At 47.6% G+C, this 23,848-nt stretch overlaps 1 protein-coding gene across 3 annotated transcripts in view; it reads right to left on the reverse strand.

Moving 5' to 3' along the window:
* The window catches only part of FRMD4A (FERM domain containing 4A), a 314,917-nt gene that overhangs the window by 99,553 nt on the left and 191,516 nt on the right, over nucleotides 1-23,848 (reverse strand). For all 3 annotated transcript variants that reach the window (XM_044983445.1, XM_044983439.1, XM_044983452.1), the window contains exons 5-7: nucleotides 13,816-13,900; nucleotides 5,576-5,632; nucleotides 1,265-1,287 (exon numbers count right to left, since the gene is read on the reverse strand). In XM_044983445.1, the coding sequence (XP_044839380.1) occupies nucleotides 1,265-1,287; nucleotides 5,576-5,632; nucleotides 13,816-13,900 (165 nt within the window). The remainder of the gene's footprint in view (nucleotides 1-1,264; nucleotides 1,288-5,575; nucleotides 5,633-13,815; nucleotides 13,901-23,848) is intronic.

The following is a 23,848-nucleotide window of genomic DNA, read 5'->3' on the forward strand; positions in this document are numbered from 1 at the left end:
GTTCATTACCCTGTGTGTGCTGGAGGGTGAGGTTATCATGGGGTTTGATTGTCAAGTGAGGGACACTTTCCCAGTTCAACGTGTTTTAAATCAGCCTGAATGTCTGAATGTCTCTCCTAGCTACCTAACTAAATGGCACTGTTGATAACGGTTGGAATTGAGAAATAAAGCAAGATCAGGCTTGTGTCTCCTTGTCACAGACATGTCAGGATTTCACAAGCCGACTGGGACTCTGAAAAATGATCGGGCAGAACCAGAGTTTCTTTTTGTTGAGTGTCATCTCACATTCCTGGTTGTTGCAGGGCGAGGTTACAATGTTTGCAATGCACGTTCCATCTTTCCAGTTTTAAAAAAAAATAAACTTATGTTAGTGCTGCTTAAAAGTCCTAGCCTGCCAGAGCTGGAGAATGAAGTCTTGTTTTATCTGGTCCTCTGTTCAGTCACAATCTTCTGTTCATCCCTGGTAGCACTGTGAGCATTCTACCAATGCACCTCAGCCTTGACTGGAAGGACCTTCTCTAGGGGCTGCATCCCTGCCCATCCATTTGCTGGCTTTCCTTCTGAGATCAGCTGCAAGGATGATTGATGGTGGTTCTCCAGCTGCAGTCAGTTGAGAGCAGTACAGTGTGATCTATAGTGGGGTTTGTTTTTGTAACATGGACCTAGGTCTGCTAAGTATCGGAGTGAGAGCATCCATGGAGTTTACGCAGGGCACTGAACAGCCATCAGATGACAATGACTTTCGGTCACTACTGACCTGCACCTGATCTGTGCTGGTAACTCCGATGCTGTATATTTCATTAACAATCCCTTGAGCCATCTAACCCCAGCCACCGGTGAATTTTTCAGCACTTCTGAAAATCAGGCTCAAACTCGGAGGTCCCCCCATTCAGAGGCCACCTAATACCAGTTAATGAGAGAATTTTAACATCAAGTCCTGCTGGACATGTGATATTACAACAATGATTGTGGGGGAGTCATTTCCTCAGCAATTTCCTTCTGCAGGCTACCCTGTTTCCTGAACTTCACAAACACATCAAGAAATTCACAAACAATGTAGTCACAAACAATACGGTTTTCAATATGTGGTCTGGGCCAGGGCTGCATTTTGGACCTAAGTTATTACAGGAAACATGATGTCTAGGCTAACAACAGTGTGAAGTGTTCCCCATTGCAATCTAGTTATAAACTGTCACATCAGTCCCCCAGCAGATGTAATCAATTTCATGGTCAGAACAAATAATGGAACTTCCAACAAACTTACCTTGCAAAATCTCCTTTCGCCTCCTGTAAAAAGATGGAAAAAAACCCAACATTTGTCACTAAAATAGCAACATTTACTTCAGAAAAGATACATTTCTAGATTTGTCACTTACAAATATCAGTCAACAACAGTTTCCTTACTTAACAAATTCCAATGGTATTGTCAGTATCAAGCCTTTAAACTAAGTCGGACTTGCTGTACCGCTCTGGGCTGCGATCTGGACAGATCTTACAAATCAAATAGGGTTAGGCACAGCAAGTAGATCAGGCCGACGAGACTCTATGCTGCTAGTGGATAGCTAGGGTAAGTGCTGCAGGAAGTAGTGCTGGCGAATTACTAAGGGTATGGCTACACTTGCAGCTGAAGTTCGAGTGTGGTTGCAGCGCCAGCGCTGGGAGAGAGCTCTCCCAGCGCTGCACGTACTCCACCTCCCCGTGGGGATTAGCTTACAGCACTGGGAGCCGCGCTGCACTGAAAACCCCGACACCTTTTGCAAATATTAGCTTCACTGCTTGGATCAGTTTCCAGTCTGAGTAATTACATTCTGCATATCTAAATTTCCCATTCTGCTTTTTGTTGGATACAGTGTTTTTCTTAAACTTCTGTCCTTCCTACCTAAGAAAGTACTTAGGGAAACACTGAACATATATTTTAGATGTTTCATCCATGAAAGCATTGTGATCGATCTATCAACATCAGAGCCAAATCCTACACTGGTGTGTGGCGCTCCACTCCAGTGATGGCATCAGTACCAGAATTTGGTACCTGCTGGAGTCTTGTAGCCATATTTTGATATCTGAAGCATCCCCAAAATTGGTTGTGTCACATTCCCAAAATACACAGTGGTTGCCATTGGAAAGTCAACATTTACCAAGAGTTACACACTTTGCTTTAACACGGTAAAATTTATAGTGTAGACAGAGCATTGTAATCATTTAGTTTGCATCTGGCCAGTAGTGGAGCCTCCACAATGGGCATGTCTTCACTGCAGACCTAACCTGGGTGTTGCCCGTAATTCCCTTCCCATCCACGGTGCTTTAAACCCGGGCTAGTTAGCCTGGCTGGGTGTGCCAGCTAGAGCTCAGCTGCTGCTTTCATTTGGGTATCCCACTTACTTTGCAGTGAGGACACAAGCTGAACCACTTGAGTGCTGACAGTCCTCCAATGCCTTCTCATACGTCCCCTTGTGTGTGCAGGACACACACATTCTCTCAAAATTCACTAAGAACGAATCATAGAGTTGCTCAGGCTACTGCAGTACAAAGAAGCATGGGATATGCCCCCAGAAGTCCTGGCGACACACAAGGGTGCGTGCAGAATCAGCGAGGACACAGCCACTTGGGTTTGACTTTGCAGTATGGCTAACCTGAGCTGACTCTGCAGTGCAGGCACTGAATCAAAACAGCTAGCTGAACGATCCACCTAGTTCTCTACTGGAGTGTATCGCACACAAAGGTGGTAATAATTGCAACTTGGTCACATATAAAAGTATGGTTTGTGTTGCTTAATTTCATTAAGTCACACTTCAAACTACTCCCGCAATGTGGGTAATATCCTGTGTTTGTTTGTGATGGTAAATACTTCAGATCACAGCAGCCGGGGGCTACAGTGGCATACTAGCCGGGGCTTACATCTATAGCTGCTAATTGCTCAAGTTTTTCATTAGGATGCAGGGACAAACAATAGATTCCTATCCCTAGCACTAACTCTCACAATGAGCCTGCTGTCTGAGATGTGTATTCACCCAGCAGGCCAATACGCAAATGCTGTAATGTGCTTTTAATTGTTTCCCTCTCTCTAATTTTTGCTGTATTACTCTAAAATTGATCTTAATGAAGAATGAAACTCCCCAGCACTAATTGCTTCCCTAACATGAAAAGTGCTACAGAAGTGCAATGTTTCAGAGTAGCAGCCGTGGTTACTATTGATTAACATATGCTGATGAGATGGCTTGGCTGTTCCACATGGAGTCTCATGGCTGACGGGGAAGAGACTAAAAACTGCACTTAAGAAGAGGAGAAAAAGAAGAAACCTGCTGGCCATTATCTCTGATCTTCTCCCATGGCAATTACCACCCATAAAGAATGAAGTGCCCCCAACCACCCTCCCTCCCTATCTCTGCCTTTATGAATCATTCCTGTCAGGTCACTTGTACTGAACTGCAAACATTACTAAACACTCTTGATAATTGAAAAACAATGAGGAGTCCTTGTGGCACCTTAGAGACTATGCACCTGATGTAGTAGGTTTTAGCCCATGAAAGCTTATGCCCAAATAAATTTGTTAGTCTCTAAGGTGCCACAAGGATGCCTCATTGTTTTTGCTGATACAGATTAACACAGCTACCCCTCTGAAACCTGTCATCTTGATAACTGGTGCATCACGAATAAAGAGGTGGTCTCAGTAAAATCACAGGCCCAACTTCAATCTTGGTGTAAGCAGGTGTAACTTCACTGAAGCCAGTGGTGTTGCATTCAACAGGTCTGGATTTGGCCCATGGATTTGGCCCACTTCAGTTTACCCTGATCTCTAGGTTTTAGGTTACATTCCAGCATCTTGCACCTTGTCAGTCATCTGAATCGGGGCAGAGTGAGTGCAAAATGCTGGCCATTTACACCTGTGTGGAGGAATGGAGGATTCTGATTTGGTAACATTCTGCATGGATGTACATGGTACAGGGCAGATAGGGAATCAGTCCTGTTTGAGACAACTTTGTTGCTCACCTGCTGAAGGATTAGGGCTTGTCTTAATTGCAGAGTTAACCTGAGTTAAAATAGAGCACTAAGAACCATGGGGTGTCCACACATGAGCAAGTATACAGTACCACCAGTGTGGACGCAGCAACTTGAGTGTTATTTTGCAGCTTGGCTGCTTTCATTAGAATGCTGCTAACTTGAGAGGAGTAATTTGAGTGTAGGTAACTCAAGCTAACTGTAATGAAGACACACCTGTAGATATATTAAATCTTCATCCCCAATTGAACTGGAAGCCTTGGAGAATTTTGTGTTTCCTGATGGGCAGTATAAAGCTGCCTCTCAACTGCTTTTCTTATTGTGTGGACAAGGGAATCCCGCCACGCCATATAACTTCCCATCCCCTTTCCAGCTTGTTGAAATGCCCAGGAATAGCTGATCCATTTTGAACTGGAGATTGACTTGAGCTAGAAAGTTCAGATCTGGTTCCAGATTCAAATTTTCCAGGGTTTTGGTTTGGGCCAGTCTTTTAATTTGGATAAAATAAGACCTGACAAATCTTTTCTGAAGCTGAACCCTAAGGTGGAAATTTAAGGCTTGATTTTCAGGGACACTGATGCTTGCAGCTCCCACTGACTTCAAGTGGAGTTGTGGGTCCTCAACATATCTGAAAATCAGGCACAACTGTGGGCCTGATTCTCCTCCTACACCAGTGTCCATCAGGAGCAACTCCACTAAGTTAGTGCAGTTACACCAGTGTAGAACTGGTGACAGAGCAGAACCTTGCCTTGCTTTTCAAAACTGTATTTAATATTTTCACCTTAGGTTTCCTTTAGATATTGGATTGAATCTGACACAGGGTGGTCAGCGAATCAGGAAACTTATGTCTCATATGAAAGGAAAGAATCATGGTCTAATGGTTGAGCACAGCCCTGTCTGGGGCATCAGGAGATCTGGCTTGTATTCTGGGTTCTTACCTGCTGATGTGGTGAGGGTTAATTCATGATGAATGTGTGTAAAGCCCTTTGAGATCCTCAGATGAACAGTGCTATAGACGTGCAAAGTATCACTAGACATGGATGCAAAATAAGTTCACCCTACAGCTCAGCACTGGGGAATGATGGGGCACAAAGAACCCCCTTACATCCCTGCGTGGGCAGCATGCATCGCTGGAATCTCCAAGGAGGAGGACAGCATATGCTGCTGGGCGGCTATTCCCCTCCTCACACAGGTGCACAAGGAGTGGATAGGCAGGGGTGGGAGTGAGTAGGGCCGTGGCTCCAGCCCCAGTGTGCCAGCCAGCACACTGGAGCTGAAGCGGATGGGGAAGTAATCTGTGCCGGGTAGCTCACTTCCACATCCACTTCCAGCTGGTTCCCGTCCTGCTCCTGGGGCAGCGCGGCAAATCAATGCCCCTCGCTCGTCTGGGACAGCAGGGTTACAATCCAGCACTAAAGGGTTCCAGCTTTTTCCCCCTAGCTTGGCAAAATACACCCTATCTTCTCTGTTCCTGTACGCTTGGTGTAACTCCCTAGGAGGGTCTGTTATTTCTGAACCCCCAACAACAGATTTAAGCATCGCAGATACAGAAGGAACAAGAGACAGCTGCTGCCCCTACCTGCAAGATGTATGCGGCCAATTCAAACACCACCTCGCTGTCAACCTCAATGAGTTCCTAGGAAGAAAAGAGAAGGGGGGGGGGAGAAAGGAGAGTTCACTCAATTTCAGCTCCCCCAAGACGAACCTGCTCGTTACTGCACAGTGAAACGTGCCTTCTCCTCTGGCTCGGCTTCAAAGGGTTCCCATTACTCCTAGAGACCAAATGGACCTGCTCACAGCGATGTGGAGAAAGCAAAATACACAGAACTCTGTCCTGGTAAATGAAGCGTAACATCAGAACTCAACCGGGGTGGAATGGAGGAGTTGCAGGGGAGGGGGCGCGGGAGGAGGAGAATTCATTCTTTCCCATGTGCTTTTAGGAGACGGTAATATGTAATATTTTTCTATTCCCAAAATACCACCCAGGCTTCATGGGAACGTGGCTTTCCCCCCTTCCCCTCAGCAGGGAAAAGTGAAGGGCTGTATTCTCTGGAGCAGTGTGCTGTGTTTGAAATAAAACCCAGAGCCCCACAAAAATGACCGGGCCTCAGGTTTCACAGCCCGTGCTATGCTGAGCCCATGCTAAAGCTGGATTCCAATCTGAGCTCCCGGAGGAGGGTTTTAGACCCAGTGGGCTGTTTACAACCGTTTGTCTCGCACAACTGCCTGGACTGATTTAAAGTTTCGCACTGAAATCATATTCCTGACATTGCATGGCAGTCAAATGTGATCTGTTCTAAGCACTTCCTTGCAATGCTTATCACTGTAGGATCCAGGCACCACGAAAAGCAGCTAAGGGAAACAACGATTTTGGTTTCAGCCACAAGTTCAACTCCCCCACAATACACGTATCTGGACTCCCCAAGCAACAGGTCTCAGGAAACAGAGGAAGGAGTTAGCACATGTTGCAAGAAATATTCAAAATGAAGTGGGCAATTAACATTCTCTGAAATCATAGGCCAAGGGAGAGTTAGTAGGTTATAGGTTGTAATGAGGCATAAAACCAGTGTCTCTAACAATCTGTTCCACCTCCTATTTAGCTGTGGCACTCTGATTACCTTTCCCAGACCTGAAGAAGAGCTCCATAAAGCTTGAAAGCCTCTCTCTCTAACGGCTCTGGTGGAGCTTCCACAGGCACGTCTGCGGGAGGTCCACCCGAGCCGCGGGACCAGCGAACCCTCTGTAGTCATGCCTGCGAGAGGTCCCCCGAAGCCGCGGCTCCAGTGGACCTCCCGCAGGCATGACTGCGGAAGGTCCGCCGGAGCCGGCTGCCGCCCTGCCGGCAAAATGCCGCCCCAAGTGCACGCTTGGCGCTCTGGGGTCTGGAGCCGGCCCTGTCTCTAACCAACAGAAGTTGTCCTATAAAAGAAATCGCTTCACCCACCTTGTCTCCCTCAGCTCTCGGGGAAGTCGTATAAACTGTGCTTCTTTCTACTACCACATGATGTAGGCCCTGATCTAGCAATTGCATCTGCATGGGCAGCGCACCGCACTCATGCACAACTCTGCTGCAATCAATAGGGCTCTGCTGGGGCACCTGGGTTGGAGTCTTACTTTGTCCAAATCACCTTGTGGTGGATTCCAACTCTGGAGGTTCCTGCAGGGCTCTCGGAATTTAAGTTCATGTTTGAATTGCTTTACTGTCTCTGGAAAGAAAGGTGGATCCGGTACCTGAGATATAAATTTAGCCGATACACTTCATGCAGGTAATGGACCCATCTCATTTCACAAGCTGTAAAACAAAGGTCTCCAGTCTGTGGGGTGCACCCCCCTACAGGGGCGCTGAGGAATGTTCAGGAGGGGCATGGGCTGGGGCTTGGGACAGCCCCCATGGGGGTTGGGGAAGGTGCGCCACCCAAGCCAGCCCTGTGCTCAGGGCTCTGTTCCTGGCCCCACACCCAGCATCCTGGCTGCTGGCCCCACGTCTGGGGCTCCGCTCCTGGCCCCACTCCAGGGTTTCTGGTTGCCAGCCCCGCACCTGGGGCTCCATGCCCACCCCCAGCTGTGGCCCCAGCCTCAGCCCCCTTACTCCTATCCGCACTCCCTTCCCCCTCCCTCCCCCCCCGCACCCGGGGCCGCAGCTCCCAGACGAGGGGACGCAGAGATAGGTAAGGGGGGGCATGAGGTAAAAAGTTTGGGGACCATTGCCGTAAGAGCTGTGCTGGCTCTGCCCTGGCAAACAGAGGATAAGACCCAGGTACTCTCGTGTAAGCACTGTCGTTTAGCAGTGCCAGCTTTCGAGAAAAGCAGCTGACCTCGCCTCCTCTCTCATGAGCCACTGGGGGTTGGTTGCACTGAGGTGGGAGCAAAGAAAGACTCTGTAGTTTGCAGTGAAGAGGTTTCTCTTGCTTCCCCCCAGATTCAGCTGCTGCGTCAGTGTTTGATGTACTTGGGGTGATTTCACGAATGATAAGTATGCGCCAAGGGAACGCGGTAGGGGAGCTAGTTACGTCAGCACAAAGGCAGGGCCCAATGGTGGCATTTGGGCTCAGCCCATGGTACGGGGTGGTGTGGAGCTGCAGAATCCTAAGAGTGTGTCTGCACCGCATCGGACAGCATGTCTCCTGGCCTGGACAGACAAGCACCTGCGAGTCTGCCCCAGCGAGTGGGTGACTATCTAGGCTGGGAGGCATGTTCCCAGCTGCAGTGCAGACATACCCCGAGAGGCAGTACATTCTCTCCCACACCTCTTTCAGGGTGCAGCTTACGCTGCAGCCAGCCAGCTCTGCTGGCCAGCGTCGGAGGGGGCAGAGCACCCATGTCTCCCCCTCCCTTTGGGGCACTGCGCGGCCCCTGGGAAAGCAGGAATGGAGCTTTCCTGGCACTCCACTGAGTGCAGAGATTCTGATTCTGCCTGACCCAGCCGTAAGGACCATGCAGATGGGGGACGGCGCCTCGTGCCTGCTCCCTCTCTGCATAGCCACGGCCAGGGCCAGGCATGACCTGGCCCCACTCCAGTTTTCCAGGAGCCATCCGTGGTGATGGGTAGGTGAGCAGTAGAAGCCCTGCTGTGTAAGAAAGGACCTCAGGCCAATGGGAATGATTATTGCCTATTATTATGGACTATTGGTATAGGACAGACACGCCCAGACACACACTGTACCAAATCCCTAGAGAGCTCACCTTCTAAGCAGGCACTTACTATCTAAACCCGTACGTTGGCTCTGTAGAAAGCCCTCAGTATAGCTAAGCCCCACAGGCCAGTGGGAGTACAGCCCCGTTCCTCAGCACCTAGAAGGCCCCTGGGAATTTCATGCATGGACAGAGTGACAGATGGGCCCTCCTTAGCACAGTTCAATGGCTGTTTGGTGGCCTCTGACCAGTTCCCATCCACCACCCCACTGCAGTGTGGCCAAGCACTGTCTACAGATGGAGACTGAGCTCCCTTCTGGCTCCCTGGCGGATCCCTCCACAGCATCGCCCCGGCCTGGCCTCCGACTGAGAAGAGCCACTCGCTTTTTCCCAGCATCTTTCAAATGCACTAAAATTCAACACATGTTTTAAAACAAACCAAGGCCCGAGCGAGGCAGGAAGTCAGACTGGGAAGGCCCCGGGAGGGAGTCTCGCAGTCAGAGAGGGCTATTTTTGTATTCGGATGACAGTAGGCTTGAATGTGCAAAGTAATGGTTTCAGGAGTGGTCAGACGGAAATAGATCGACCCAGATTTCTAGGCTCCTCCGCCCCACTCTGCTTTCTGTTATTAAGCATCCTCCATAATAAGAACAGCAGCATAAGCTTTTCCTGGCAGTATTTCCAAAGGACGGTCCCTAGGCACCAGAGTGCATTGTGTACAGAGCCTGTGGCGGCTGGAGCAGCCAGTGGGCTGAGTAAGCATTTTGAACAGTGGCCTCTTTGGAGAGCAGAGCTCTGCAACGTTACTGCTGGGCTAGGTTCATGGGGCCCTGCCCCTCTGCCATCCCTGCAGAGTCCCCGCCACAGCATCACAGATGCAGATGATGGTCTGCTGGCCCAGGGCCCCAGTAAGAGCTTTGCCAGTGGCAGCAGGATGGGGCCATTAGTTAGCAGCTCTGCCAGACACTGTATTCTTTGTGTGCAAGGGTCCCTGGGGGGGACCCGGATCTTCCCACCAGGAACCCTCGTCCTCATTCCTGCCTGGGATCTAGGAAATCCTGAAGACACATGTTAGCATGCGGCAGGTTGTTTCAGTTTTTTAATTAAAAATATAACGCAGCAGGAAGCTTTTGAGACAGTGCTAGATGGATTCAAATCACAACCAAGGGACCATGTGGCTGTCCAAAAACCCCAAGGGCCTTGTCTCTAACGGGCTTTGAGAGCGTTAGTTGTTGGAGTGTTTCAAAAGCAGCCAGGATTTGGAGTCAGGAGCCAGGATTTCCCCCACCTAAGTGAAAGCAAGGCTACAAACAAAGGGCATTTTGGTTGGCATTCTCCATCCGCCCCCTGGATTCCATCTGCCTTTGGGGAATGGCAGCTGTGCTGTGCTTTGCGGCACCAGAGCATCCAACTTAGATGGAAGGTTGCATTACTTGTACTGCGGTCCCACCTAAAGGCCCCAACCAAGATTGGGATCTCATCGTGCCAGGTGCTGCAAGCAGCTCCCGCTGGAAAAAGCTTACACCCTAACTGACAAGGCAGACAGGAAGGATGGTTACTCTCCCCGTTTCACAGGGGGAAGGACTGAGGCACAGACATAGCCACACCTGGAGCTGTGGCAGAGGCAGGATTTGAACCCCGATCTCCAGAATCCCAGGCTAGTGCCTTCACCACAAAACAACCCTCTCTCAACCGTATTACTCAACCTTGCATCGACATTTGCACAGTTGAGCACGTAAATGTACAGGTATGCCTAGAGTCAGGGAGTTGGCAGCTAAGCATCTGCTCTGCACACACAAAATCTGAGCGACCAATTGTGACCCTATTGAAGTCAGAGGGACTACGGCTAGTGAGGATTAGGACATGGCACTGTGGGGTATGCTGTTGTGAACTGGAGCCAAAAGCCTGTGTAATGTTTCTTACTGAAGAAGTCCCTTTCCTGCTTGGAGTGCTGAGACAAGCATAACACCCTTGTTCTCAGATCCTAATCCCTCTCAACTTTCTCCAGCTGCTGTTCCCTCTCTGGCAGATGGGAGGTGAGTCACTAGGGATGGTTTCGGCCAGCGAAGAGGGGGAGTGGACAGGGAATAGTTCCAGACAAGGGCCCAGCCTCCCAGCAATTCCCAGACTAGAGTCACCCACCAGGGCCCCCCCTCCCAGCCTCTTAGAACAACCAGTGTCCAAGCAGGGCTCTCCAGGTTCAGCTCGAGATGCCAAGGCAGCACAGATGCAAGGGGGGGTGAAGGGTGTGTGATGGAGATCCAGGAGCTGTGTGGAGGAACAAGATCTTTGCACCGATGGCTTAGATCCCTGCGAATCTGCAGGTCCAGCCCCCTGCCACTCCAAGCACGTATGCATCATTTTTTACCCACCAAAGCTTATGCCCAAATAAATCTGTTAGTCTTTAAGGTGCCACCGGACTCCAAGCACATATTACACCAGGACTCTCAGGGTAATCAGATGACTCAGCGCTGCCCCCTTTTCTCTTTTACAAGACAATTTTCTTGGCCACATAGGAGAAAAGCAACTGTGTGGCCTATTGCCTCTGGGCAGGGCTTAACTCATCTCAACACATTTGAGTTCTGAACCAGGAAGCCGCTTATCTATCTCACACTCAATTCTGCGCCAGGGCTAGTTTTGTTTTCAGTAACTAGTGACAACAGGCTGGTGTTTTTTCAATAGTCCTTAAGGCCAGATTATTTTTGGCACAAAAACATTTCACTGTGTACTGGTTTCACTCCCCCCAAATGCGTAGGGGAAGCCGTTCCCGATCCTGACATTTACTTTAGTTACAAGGGCACCCTCTTCTGGTGGATTCCTCTCACTACCACTGCCGGGGTAACCTGCCACATTCACTCATTTCTATTCTTTATGCCAAAGCAGAACTTCTTTTTAAAAACCCTCGCTGGGTTATACTTTCAGGTTCAAGCTCACATCTGCGTCTGGCACAATCTGAGTCAATTTATTTTCAGGTGGGTTTTTTTAATTTGACCTCTAACAGATTCCGTGGAAGGGACTCTGTGAAGTAGGCTAGGCCATAAAAATGTAGGTATGGTGAGAAAAAGAAAGGCAGGCGGCATGGAGGGGACGGAAGACTGATGTGGGAGGCTGGGGATTGAGGTGGAAATTAAATGTCACAGTGGAAATATTTTACAATTTTTCGTTTTCAGTCCAAGATGTTTTTGTTTGGATGTGAACACCCCCACACTGTCTGGGAAACTGAAACAGCAGCATCTTCAAAGCACTTTACAAACAGAATTATTTAGCATCACAGCACTCTTGTGAGAGGCATTCGGACAGATATAAAAGGAGTGGATATGCTGCAAGAACTAGCACTATCTAGATTAGATATGTCTGATCAAGTATTACCCCTATTTTATGGCTGCCGAGAAGAAGGCAGAGGGGCAAGGTGACTTGTCCATGGCTACAGAGATAGTCACTGTCAGAGCGGTGATTACAACTCAAGAGGAATTCTTGGCATCCAATCATTGGTTCAAGCCCTCATCTGTCTCCTACGGCCTATGCTCAGGGAATCTGGGTGGCTCTAGTCTGCTGCACACTTCCTATGTGACCCTGGGCAAGTTACTTGATCTCTCTGTGCCTCAGTTCCCCCACTTGTAAATTGAAGATAACACTCTACCGCTGAGATAATTAATATCTATAAAACACCTTGACAACCTCACATGAAAGCTCCTGTAGAAATGGGGCGGTTACTATTTGTTCCAGTGCCAGGGATCTTGGAGAGCTAAAAGCATCAGTCTCCAAAGCTTGAACTAAAGATCCAGGCTCTTCAAGCCACGAGCTGTAACGCACTCATCTCTGTGGATCGGGCCCAGAGGGGGATGTGTAGCACGAACGGACTGGTGGGTGGCACAAGTGTGACTTACACAGAGCCTGATGGTGTGTGCTAGGTTCAGTATTGAGGGTGTCCTCTGCATGGGGCAGGCTAGTCACCCGCCCCTGCCACAGAGAGCTGCAAAGGCTAGACCAGGGGTGCGCAACCTACGGCAAGGGTGTCGAAGGCGGCAAACGAGCTGATTTTCAGTGGCACTCACACTGCCCGGCTCCTGCCACCGGTCCGGGGGGCTCTGCATTTTAATTTAATTTTAAATGAAGCTTCTTAAACATTTTAAAACCTTATTTACTTTACATACAACAGTAGCTTAGTTATATATTATAGACTTATAGAAAGAGACCTTCTAAAAAGGTTAAAATGTATTACCGGCTCGCGAAACCTTAAATCAGAGTGAATAAATGAAGACTCGGCACAGCACTGCTGAAAGGCTGCCGACCCTTGGGCTAGACATTGCAGGAGGAGAGATGGGGGGCCAGGCCAGGAGTGTGTATGCCAGGTAGCCTACGTGCACCATCACACCACTGGCCATACAGAGCTCTCAACAGAAAGGTGAGCTCTGTGCATGATGTACCTGCACAGCTGTGTACATGATATACCTGCACCACTCAATTTGTGCTAGGATTATTTTTTAAGGGCTCTTTTGTTCCCTAGGGACATGGTGCTTGATTCATCTTTCACACTCGTGTAACTCCATTCAAGTTACTTATTATTTTCCACCCTGTAAGGGAGAGGACACTCAAGCTTTCAGTTTACGACAGATACTGTAGCAACCTGTATCGAACATGGAGCGAGGAGCATAGGTTGCAAGAGGGAAGAGTTTGGAAGAGGCACCAGGAATGGAAGTCAGTCTGTGTGCAAAGGGCTGGAATGCTAGCGGCAATTGCAGCGCCTCTGTAACAGTTCCCTGAATAAAGTGCCAGTTTAGTTTTACAAGCATGGAGTCCTCTTTTGTTATTACCCAGCATGCAGTACACAAAACAGATAAAACAAATGGCAGATCACAGACGAAAGATCACATATGAGGGTGCTCTGGAAAGGGCTGGGATACGGCATAAGCATGGTGAGACAATCCACAGAAGGCAGAATAAATAGACCAGGAGACTGTTGGAAGGCTAGTAATGCAAGGTCACCCCCATCCAGCCTCTCTTATTCACATGAACTCTCTTATTTCTTTAGAAGTGCTGTGGGCATTTATTTCATTACAACCAGAATCATCAGTAGTGGAGGCAGATTATCTATACTTATGAGCAAATGGAAAACCCCATGTCCAGATGAGTACCCCAGTTTTTCTGAATCCCTCAGTCCCTTCCTTAATTCAAAGGAGTCCTTACCTTGTAAATACAGGACTTTGCATTCAAGAAAAACAACTCGATGGTGGCATTATCCTTTAAATAAGATATGCTCTCAATGTAGAACCTGAAAAGGAAAGGGACAGAGAGATGAGCCACACAGGAAACTTACCATTAGACTTTGATAACATGAAAAATGTGATCAATAAAAACATGAGGACTGAGGAAGTTCCTTTGTTTATAGTGAGGATTCTATGGTTTGGTGAGAGATTTGTGTGTCCTTTAAGACCTGATTATTCAGCATAACTGTGTGTATAAATCCTGACGGTGCTGAAAGGAAAAGGATTGCCAAGTGCATTATTTTATTTCTGTGTTGGATTTATAGCTATCTATATTTATACCTATCTAAACTTTCTCTGCAGTCTTGGTTGGTTCATCTTTTTCACTCCCTGCCCTAAGACACTGGGAAGCATTGCTGGGCGCTGTTAAGAACTGGCTGTATTCTAACCCAGAAGTGGTTGCAGTTTAGTAATGGGTGAAATGATTCCTGAATATACAGAAGAAACATGTTTAGCCAAATCCTTACCGCTAACCCCCCCCAAAATAAATCTGTTAGTCTCTAAGGTGCCACAAGTACTCCTGTTCTTTTTGCGGATACAGACTAACACGGCTGCTACTCTGAAACCACCCAAAAAACACACTCAAACAGATTTTATTTGTAGATACCTGCAAATCCACCGGTATATGCTTTATATCCATGGACCATGTTTGCGGATCGCAGATTGGATGCGGATATAAATTTTGTATCCGTGCAGGGCTCTATTTACTTGCCATAAATGGAATTCTCCTCTCTATTGTTTTGGGGCCTGAATTCTGTACGACTGAAGTCCACAGGAGCTTTTCATTGGTTTCAGTGGGCACAGGATCTAGCCCTTAATAAGTTGTGTGATTCATTAAAACCCAAAGCTATTTTTGTGTAAGCAGAGTCAGGATGAGCCCCACCCTGACATCTGGTGGTAAATTATGGGGAGTGCGGAAAGAAGTTTAAAGTGTTGCATTGGTATTTTGGTTATTTGCATCACCCCACTTAGCATACCGCAAAGCAGCCTGGGATGGTTATTTTCACAACTGTGGGAGCCCCAATTTCATTGTTATTGGGGCAGGAGCAATAAAATGCTGTCACCCCGATTAAGTGAATGAGGAACTACAAAACTGTCTTATGATAGAGGGTTTCATTTTCAATTAAATAGCACTTGCTAGACAAGGGACATGGGTTCCAAAACCCAGTCAAGAGAGAGAGGCTGGGGACAGATATCTGTACTGGGTGGTGCAGGCGTCTTGTGTGAGCCAGAAGCACCAGTTCCACCTGTGCCTCTCTCCACTGTGGAATGTCAGAGTTAATTTTTGATTCCCTTAAGAATCTAGATACAGGTTACTGAGCTGAACTCACTGGCACTGGGGCTCCCCTACTATGAGCTGGAATCACTAAGAGCTGAAATCACTGAAGAGCTGGACTTGCTGAGCTGAGAGCACTGAGTACTGTGCTAATGAGTGGGGGAGCCTGAAGCAATACCGTGGAGCAGAGCAGCTGGCAGAGCGGAGTGGAGCAGTTTGTGCAGCCACTGGGTGAGTGGAGCCAAGCAGCTCGCGAGGATGGCTGGAGTGGCTCACAGGACAGCTGGTGGACCAGAGCAGCTGGCAGAGCGGAGCAGCCCACAGAGCAAGCGGAGCTGAGCTGTTTGCGGGGACGACTAGTGGAAGCAGAACCCCACGAAGAGGCAGGGCAGTTGGCCCCGAAACCACGTAAGGTGCCCCTTTCTACCCAGGCTGGGGAGGGGGACCTCTGCAGAGAGACTCTTGAACTCTGGGGCTGCACTGACCCGGGACAGAGACTTTTGGATTGTGGGACTTTTGGGACTGTGGGTGATTTGGGGATTGCTGGACTCAAGGGCCCCGAGAGAAGGACACGGCCCAATTTGCTGGGGTGGGTCTTTGCTCACGGTTTGACCCATGAACTCTAGCTGAGGTATTTTCCCAATTTAATGCTTGTTGTTTATCATGTATTAAATATTTTCTGCTACACCAAGACTCTGTGCTTGCGAGAGGGGAAGTATTGCCTCCTTGAGGCGCCCAGGGGTGTGTGTAAGATTTTCCCAGGTCACTGGGTGGGGGCTCGAGCTGGTTTTGCATTATGTTGTGGGGAAGGGACCCCTATGTATTGAACCCGGCCCTTGCTGCTATCATTTCGGCCCGGCAGAAGGGTTACATTTGTATAATTATACTTGTACCATATGTGCTTCTAACATTACTATAGGGAGAGAAAAAAAATATATACTCTGGATTCAAATACTGATTAAAGCACATTCTGTATGTATTCCGTATTGTCACTGAAAGGGAAAAAAATCGAATCATACTTCTGTCCACTCTGGTTCATGCTGATTTTTAAGTTGCAGTACAATGGCAGAAATAGCCTCCATCTAAACTACACTACAAACGGCACCAGAGGCAATTACAAGTGGGAATGTGCCAGGGAAGTGCTGTCTGTATAATCAGGATCTAGCAGAAAAAGAAAGACCCTTTAAAAATGCAGGTTTAAATTCAGTGCTGATTTAAGCTGGTCCAACTTCAGTGAAGTCTTAAACCCCGACCCTCCCAGCTGATCTATGCCTCCGAGGAGCCCCACTGAAGTCCGAGGGGCTACACACAAGGATCTGCCCATGGTAAATAGTTAGCAGGATTGGGGGCCTTAATCTGTAAGCTCTTTGCATGTGCTTATACAGTGCCACTCTAAACCAGAGTGGGGCTCTGACCTTGACTAGGGTGATGGGTACCACTGCAATATGCACATTCGGAAACAGCAATCCACCATCCTGAGTCTCCTCCAAAGACCCTTCAAAACTGCTTCTCTCTTGCCATATTATACAAACTGTTTTACGCATTCAGCTATGTCCTGAAAAGGAACTGTTTAAAACAGGCACCTTCTCATTATGTCTGCTCTCTGCATGCATCTGAAGTCCCAGCTGCTGAAATCACTGACAAAATGATTGCTGTTGCTGGTGCCGGAGAGCCAATACCATGGAACGGAGACCTAAATTCTACCCCACGCATCACGGCTAAATGCTGACTGTGTGATCTTTCTTCCTGGTGCTGAGGTACGAAGAGGGAAGGACTTGATTTTCAGATCCCCAGTGGCGTTTGTAGCACTGCCAGAGATCCTTGTTAGCGTGGTAGCTCAAAAAACAAGAACCTCCCGCTCAACGCTAGGGGTCAGTGTTGCATTTCTTGAAGCTGCAACGATGTGGGCACATACAAACCCCTTTGCTGTGTAAAAGGGAGTCCCTGCATAACTGAGAGCTCGCACAGGATACTTTAGATGCACAAAGAAAACCCAGTTCTCAAGTGACCTGCCTGGTGTAATGTATTCTGGGAAGGCGCCGGAGCAGACGTACCCCTCGATAATACAATACATGTGCAAAGGGAAACTGCTGTTTTTATTTAAAAGAAAATAGATCTGTGCAGAGAACTCATGTGCTCAGAATACCAGAACTGCAGCTCATTCCTCTGAATTCACAGCCAGCACTGGAACAAGTACGGAGGTAGGGGAAGGCACTTTTATTTTTTGTGTGCGCACACTGGTTATGAACCCTTCTTCCACCATCCATATTTCCAAATACACGGAAGGAGAATACACTTCGCAATGACCGAATCGCTCTGATGAAGCAGGGAGGAAGACTGGCCCTGTGGTTAAAGCACTGAACTAAAACTCTGGTGATTTGGATTCAATTCCTGACTCTGCCACAGGCTTTCTGTATGACCCTGAGCAACTCTTTCTCTCCGTGCTGTTGGTCCCGGTCTGTAGAATAGGGATTATATTACTTCTTTCTCCCACCCCTTGTCTATTTAGATTGTAATCTCTTCTGGGCAGGGACTTTTACTGTATCTTCACATATTCATCCATTTTAAATCAGAATGGACCATGCAGATCATCTAGTTGGACTTCCTGCGTCACACAGGCCAAGAATATTACCCAGTGTGACCCCAGTATCAAGCCCATAACTTCTAGCTGACCTTGAGCATAGCTTTTAGAAAGGCATCTCTTTTTGGATAGTGCCTAGCGCAATCCGGCCCCCATCTAGGTTGGGGATCTACATGCTACTGTAATACAATCAATAAATAATACTACATTAGACAGCTAATTCCAGTGTTTCCACTGGCCAGTAAGTGTTTCAAGGACAGTGTAAGTTCCCCACTCTTAGAGCAGGTGGCATGAAATCTCCAAAGGGCTTTTGGGGAGGGGTTTGACTTCACATTCTACATGAAAAAGATCACATGAATTACAATCCTGTTTCTCCCTGTCCCCATTCCCTTGTCACATACTTCACCAAATACATTTTCTAAGCATTAATTAAATGGACCAGTGAATATTGCACTGTGTAATGAACACAAAGAGCTTGTCTTGACTGCTACCTTTCACTGGCAGGAAGATTATAGTGAGTGATGTAATAGATATCGGAGGATTTCTGAATCCACCACATCTGAACCGTTTAAAATTTCAACAGCACTAAAATCTATTAGTTGGGAGTGAACCTCTGGCTCGGATCAGACCATGGTCATGTTAAACATTAGCAACTCGCACTTAAACAGCAAAGCCTCAGACATGCCATGCAGTGATCAATGGCAATTCGTATCTCGACCAGCCAAAACACATTTCTGCTCAAGTGTTTATTACAAGCAATTGTAGAAATCCCAGATCTTCGGCTGATGGAAATTGGCATAGCTGCATGGACTTCACTGGAGTTATGCAGAGTTATAAGAGCTGAGGATGGGAAGATGGGAGTGGGAGGAGGAGAAGACAGTCAAAGGCCTGAATGGCAATTAGGCGTCTAACTCCCATTAACGTTCCAGAGGAGTTAGGTACCTTTGAAAATCTGCCCCCTGTCCCATTATCTCATCATTAAAGTGCCTGATTTTGCAAGGGGTTGAGTGCCTCCTGAGAGAGCCCCACGTCCCCAGACTCCATTGCCTCTGATTATTTAGCTGATCCTTTGTTCAACCTTGTATAAAAACCCAACCCTGGGTGTGTGAGTTTCGTACGGGTGCATGGTTCTTGCTTGACAGCCCTGGTGGCTAGACCTCTATGTCCATGAAGCAAGTACAGCACAGGCAGCAAGCTTCCCATCCAACGAGCCTCAACACCTGCAGGGGAAACCTCTAGGATCGAGAGGGCAATTCTGCCCTAATGGCCCACCTAATTCAGGGCCTTTCTGCTAAAATAGACACTTGACATCACAGGATCCATGTTGGGTTCGACAACCAATCAGCAAAAGGTTCTATCAGCTCAAACTAGTAGCTCTCTAGTCACCTACTGTTCACCTGAATGCATTATTCCTAGTGTTTGAGATCGGTGTCTATAACACGATCTGTTTCTCTTTACTAGCAGTTTAGGTAGAATTGCCAGTCGGTAATAATGCATTGCCATGGTATGTGTCCAGGATCTACATTCAAATATGGAGGAATTTAACTGGGCATGAGTACGCACATTATTTAATATGTGTGTGACTCAGTTTGCCCAAAGGTAGCGTGTGTTTAAGAATAGCACTTCCCTACTTCTCCGGGTTGTTGTGAAGCTTAACTCATGCTTATGCACAGAGGTGGTCAAAAAAGGTTTATGGGATGAAACGTGGCTTTTTGGACAAAAATGGTACAGATTTTTCCTTTTTTAGTCAACGTTTTTCATTTGCAAGAAAATCTGAAAAGAATTTTTTGGGAAAATGATTGAATAGTTTTCAAACACTTTCAAAAGTACTCTGTCCGCTTCGGTGGGGAAAAATAACTCACTTACTTTTTCACTTCTTTCCTCCCAGTGAGGGGGAGAGAAATACAGCTGGAGAGAGAGTGCATTCTATTCCCCACTGAAGCAAACAAAAAATTAAGAAAACTGGAAAAAAAAAATCCTGTGAAAAGTTCCAAACAAAAGAACATTTTTTTTCGTTTCTTTCTAACCTATATACTTCTCTTCTTTCCATCAGCTCTATTGTGTAGTGCATTCAGCTCCTAGGATGGAAGGCACTGGACAAGGGCAAAACACACCCTGCTGGCCTAAAAAATCTATGAACATTTCTATTCTCAGTGGGATGCCGTGCAAAGCTCTCAAAGAAGCAGAGACGCTCAGGTTTATCAGCAAAGTAATGGATAAATTTGGATACAGTGTCCACTTCCTTGAATGGGGAGAGCTACTCGTTTGCAGAGCTTTGGATCTGGCCTGTAGTTTCCCTGCCATGTCATTTAAAACCTCAGTGGATAATATATAGAGAACGGGATAATTTGCTCTCTGCAAAAATAAATTATACGTATGTGCACATCAGATGTAGATGCTGTTACACCTAGCATCTTGTGGTAAATGATTATCTTAGACAGCTCGGGCTGCTGGGCTGCTTTTATGTTCAAACCCCATGTGTTAATGTTCATGGAGGCACACTTTCAGCGTTGACATTTAAAGTACGCGGTGTTCCTTGGGAGGGAAAAATGACCCTGCTGCAGATCTGCTAAGTAATCAGACAGAAACAAATATGAAAATCCAAAGCAGCGAGAGCCCCTTCCATCTCCCCTCTCCGGCAGAACCCTCACGGCAATTTTAACACTGAATGCCTCCCTCCTTTGAAGGCGGGGAAAGTGGAGTTCCAGCCTCTCACATGGCGCTGTTCTCATTCCATCCCAGATACCAGGGATCAAAGCTAATGATGGGCAATTTAGTACGGGGGAGATGGGGCTCGGGAAGAGGGAGCCTTGTCTGCTTTCATTTCCTCACCTGGTGGCTGCAACATTTAGTTCTACTCTGAAGGTGAATGCAATCCTACTAAGAGAGAAATTTGAGCCTAGAAAGCTGGGGCTATTATTTGACCAGAGCTAATGTGTTTTTCCCCCTCCCTATCCTCTGCCTGTATTACATGCTATCAAGCCACTGCACGTTTTCCATACTTACACCATTTTTGGAGGACTGACAAAAATGCATCTAGCGGCTGGGGCAGACCGTGCTGGGAACTGGGAGCCTTGGGTCTCAGCTTTGTTACTGATGTGCGGGGTGGCTTGGGAAGATCTCTTAATCTCTCTGTGCTACAGTTTAACCGTCTGTAAAATGGGGAGATTAATACAAACTGACTGGGAGGGGCCTACTTCACAGGGGCAGCGTGAGTTCTGATTACTTAGGGCCAGACACCCTTTGGAACTGCATGTTGAAGGGGATCTACATACTCCCGATCTAAAAGCCACTCAAGCCAATGGAACGACCCCCATTGGCTTCAGTGAGCCATATCCACATCTTCCCCTCACCCTGTGGAAGTGTGTGTGTGGGGAGGGTGGGGTGGTCAGCCACCTCAGGGGCAGCATTCGCCCCATAGCCTTCCATGGGCCAGGGGAAGGGGTTCTTTGGGCCCAGAAACCACAATGGGAGGGGATGGTCTGGGAGGAAGGAACAGGTGGGCCAAGTACCTGTATGGGGGCACGTGCATTGTTCCTTCCAGCACCCACTGGTGAGAGGAGTGGGTTAGATATAGCATCAGGCTGCATATTTCCCAGTGGAACCCCCCTTAAAGGAGCAGGGCTGCGCTGATAGAGATGATGAGAGGTTCTAGATAAATGTACCATTGTAAAAGCTACAGTTCCATGGCCCGGTGAGAAGGGAGGAATTAGAAGGTGTTTCAGGCAGGTGCTCGTTCCACTACAATATTTAGGTGTGACATCAAGCAGCCTGCGCCTAGGCGCTGACTCTAGTGAGTCTCCCAGCTGTGCTGAGCGTAGACCTGCCAGAATCACCTGATGAAAAATGACTAAGCAGCACGAAGTAGCGAGGTGTGTTCTGGCCAGAGGGGGTTGTCCCTGAAAGGCATCCTGGAGCCCTGACTCTGCACCTGACTCTGGTGCTGGGGAGTCCCCACAGGCACAGACACGTTGCTGGAGGGAGCGACTGGCTGAGCAGGTACTGTGGACTAGAAGGCAGGGCTAGTGCAAATGATCACCTTCCCCATCTCCTCTCCAGCGGCCAATTTACAACAGAATCTAACCGGAAAAGGAGGGTCTGAATGGGAATTTTCCATGCTGTGTCTTAAACTCCATGGCTCATTGTTTGATTTCCAAGTCAGGTAGTCTTAGTTCTTCCACTAACAGTGACTTCCCAACCACAGAGGTACCTGAGAGGGTGCCCTGTACTTCATAACACCCCTGCTTTGCACCTATGGAGCACTTTTCATCTGAAGATCTCAAGGCATTTTAGAAGTTTAATCACTTAAACTTCAAAACACCCTTTGATGTAATTCATGTATCCATTTTACAGATGGGCACACTGACCAGAGATCTTTCGGGTGAAATCCTGGTCCCACTGAAGCCAATGTCAGCGTTGCCATTTATCTCAATGCGGTCAGGGTTTCACCCTTTGAAGCTGGTCTGGTTTAGAGCTCAGAATGTTTGGTTTCTATTCCTAGCTGTTACTGACTCATGGGATCAGTGTTTCCAGTGCCTTGCACCTCGTGTAATATGCCTTGAATGAAACACTCTCAAATAAGATCTACCCACTTGCTTATACGGGTGGCAGCACTGCATACCCACTTTGTACAGCTATAACTCCACACGGGGTAGGACAGTGGAGGTGGTGACTGTGTGATTTTGACCAACTCAAAGTCTCTGTATTAATGCGTTAGTTTAAGTATTAATTTAGATAAAATAGGTACAAATCTCATACTGACAGCTTGCTCATCTATTGTTTTTGTATAGTGCCTCTCACTACATTAACTAAGAGCTTCATAAACGCCACACAGTCTTGCCAACACTTAAAACTTCAAAATGTGGCTTCTAGGATTGGGTTTTATTTTACTTTTTGTTTGCTGAAAGACTCACTGTAAAGGAAAAAGTGAAAACGACGTATCCCTTTTTCTAAACACAGCTCACTTATATAAATGCATTCCCAGTTTAGCAAAAAAGCAGAAATTACTTTATGGGACTCTAGAGTGAAACTGCTTTTAAGATATGTGTTTAATGGACGGCTGTACCCAGAACACAGAAATGTGTGTTAAGTAGCAGAGTCTCCGTTAGTTCCTTTGCTCAAGCAAAGGTCAGTCCTCACACAAGTAAATCTTCTGGACGGAAGGTTCTCAAGCCTTAAAACAGCCTCAGAGGAGTGGAGCTTTCCCACAGGCCATTTATTACACCTTCCCCATGGTGACTAAAACGTGGGGCCGTCCTGGGAAGGCAGTGATAAATTGCAGGGTCTTTTTGCTTTCAGCAAGATGCAAACAAAGTCTGAGTTACCGTATTTATACACAGTGGCTAGACAAGCTGTGTATTCACTCATGTGAGCGCCAAGCTTTTTCCCTTAGCACACAGACAGGCCTGGTGCACACTGTACAAAGAACCCTGGATACATGCAGCTGTGGAAAATCTGGATTATGGCACAGTTTAGCCAGCCTTGTGGAAGAGGCACGTCCAATCATGGGGAACCTGGGTTGGCAGCTAGGTTGGACCTGGTCATGAATACAGGATTCACAAAGTTTTATTGTTACTGTTATTTATATTATAGCATCATAGCTGTGCACGGTATTGTACAGACATAACGAGACATGAGGGTAGAGTCTATTCCCGCCCTGCCATGCCCCACTGACCTGAGCAGAAACTGGCTACAGGTCTGGTGCTGTGGATTCCCCATAGGCACAGAGCTGATTAAGCTGGCTCCAGCACCTTCCCGCCCACAGCTCCAGGTGCAGATGGGATGTTGGGGTGTATGGGGGCAGAGAGAGGGTGACCCCACAGCTCCCAGCACAGGGAGGGGGAATGCCTCCTATGCTTAGTCTGGTGGTTGGTACCTTAGGGACCTTGCCTGCTGGGGTCAAACATTCCCTTTGTCTTGTCTATTTAGACTGTAAGCAATCTGGGGCAGGGACTGGCTCTTCCTTTGTGTATGGCCAGAGCCTAGCATAAGGGGGCCTCTGGGTTCTACTGCAATAGGTACAACGGCAGGTGAAGCGTATGTTGGGATGTTAGATGGGACAGGATCTGAGTTACTGCAGAGAATTCTTTCCTGGGTGCT

This window comes from Mauremys mutica, chromosome 1, assembly GCF_020497125.1.
Source record: "Mauremys mutica isolate MM-2020 ecotype Southern chromosome 1, ASM2049712v1, whole genome shotgun sequence".
Lineage (NCBI taxonomy): Eukaryota > Metazoa > Chordata > Testudines > Geoemydidae > Mauremys > Mauremys mutica.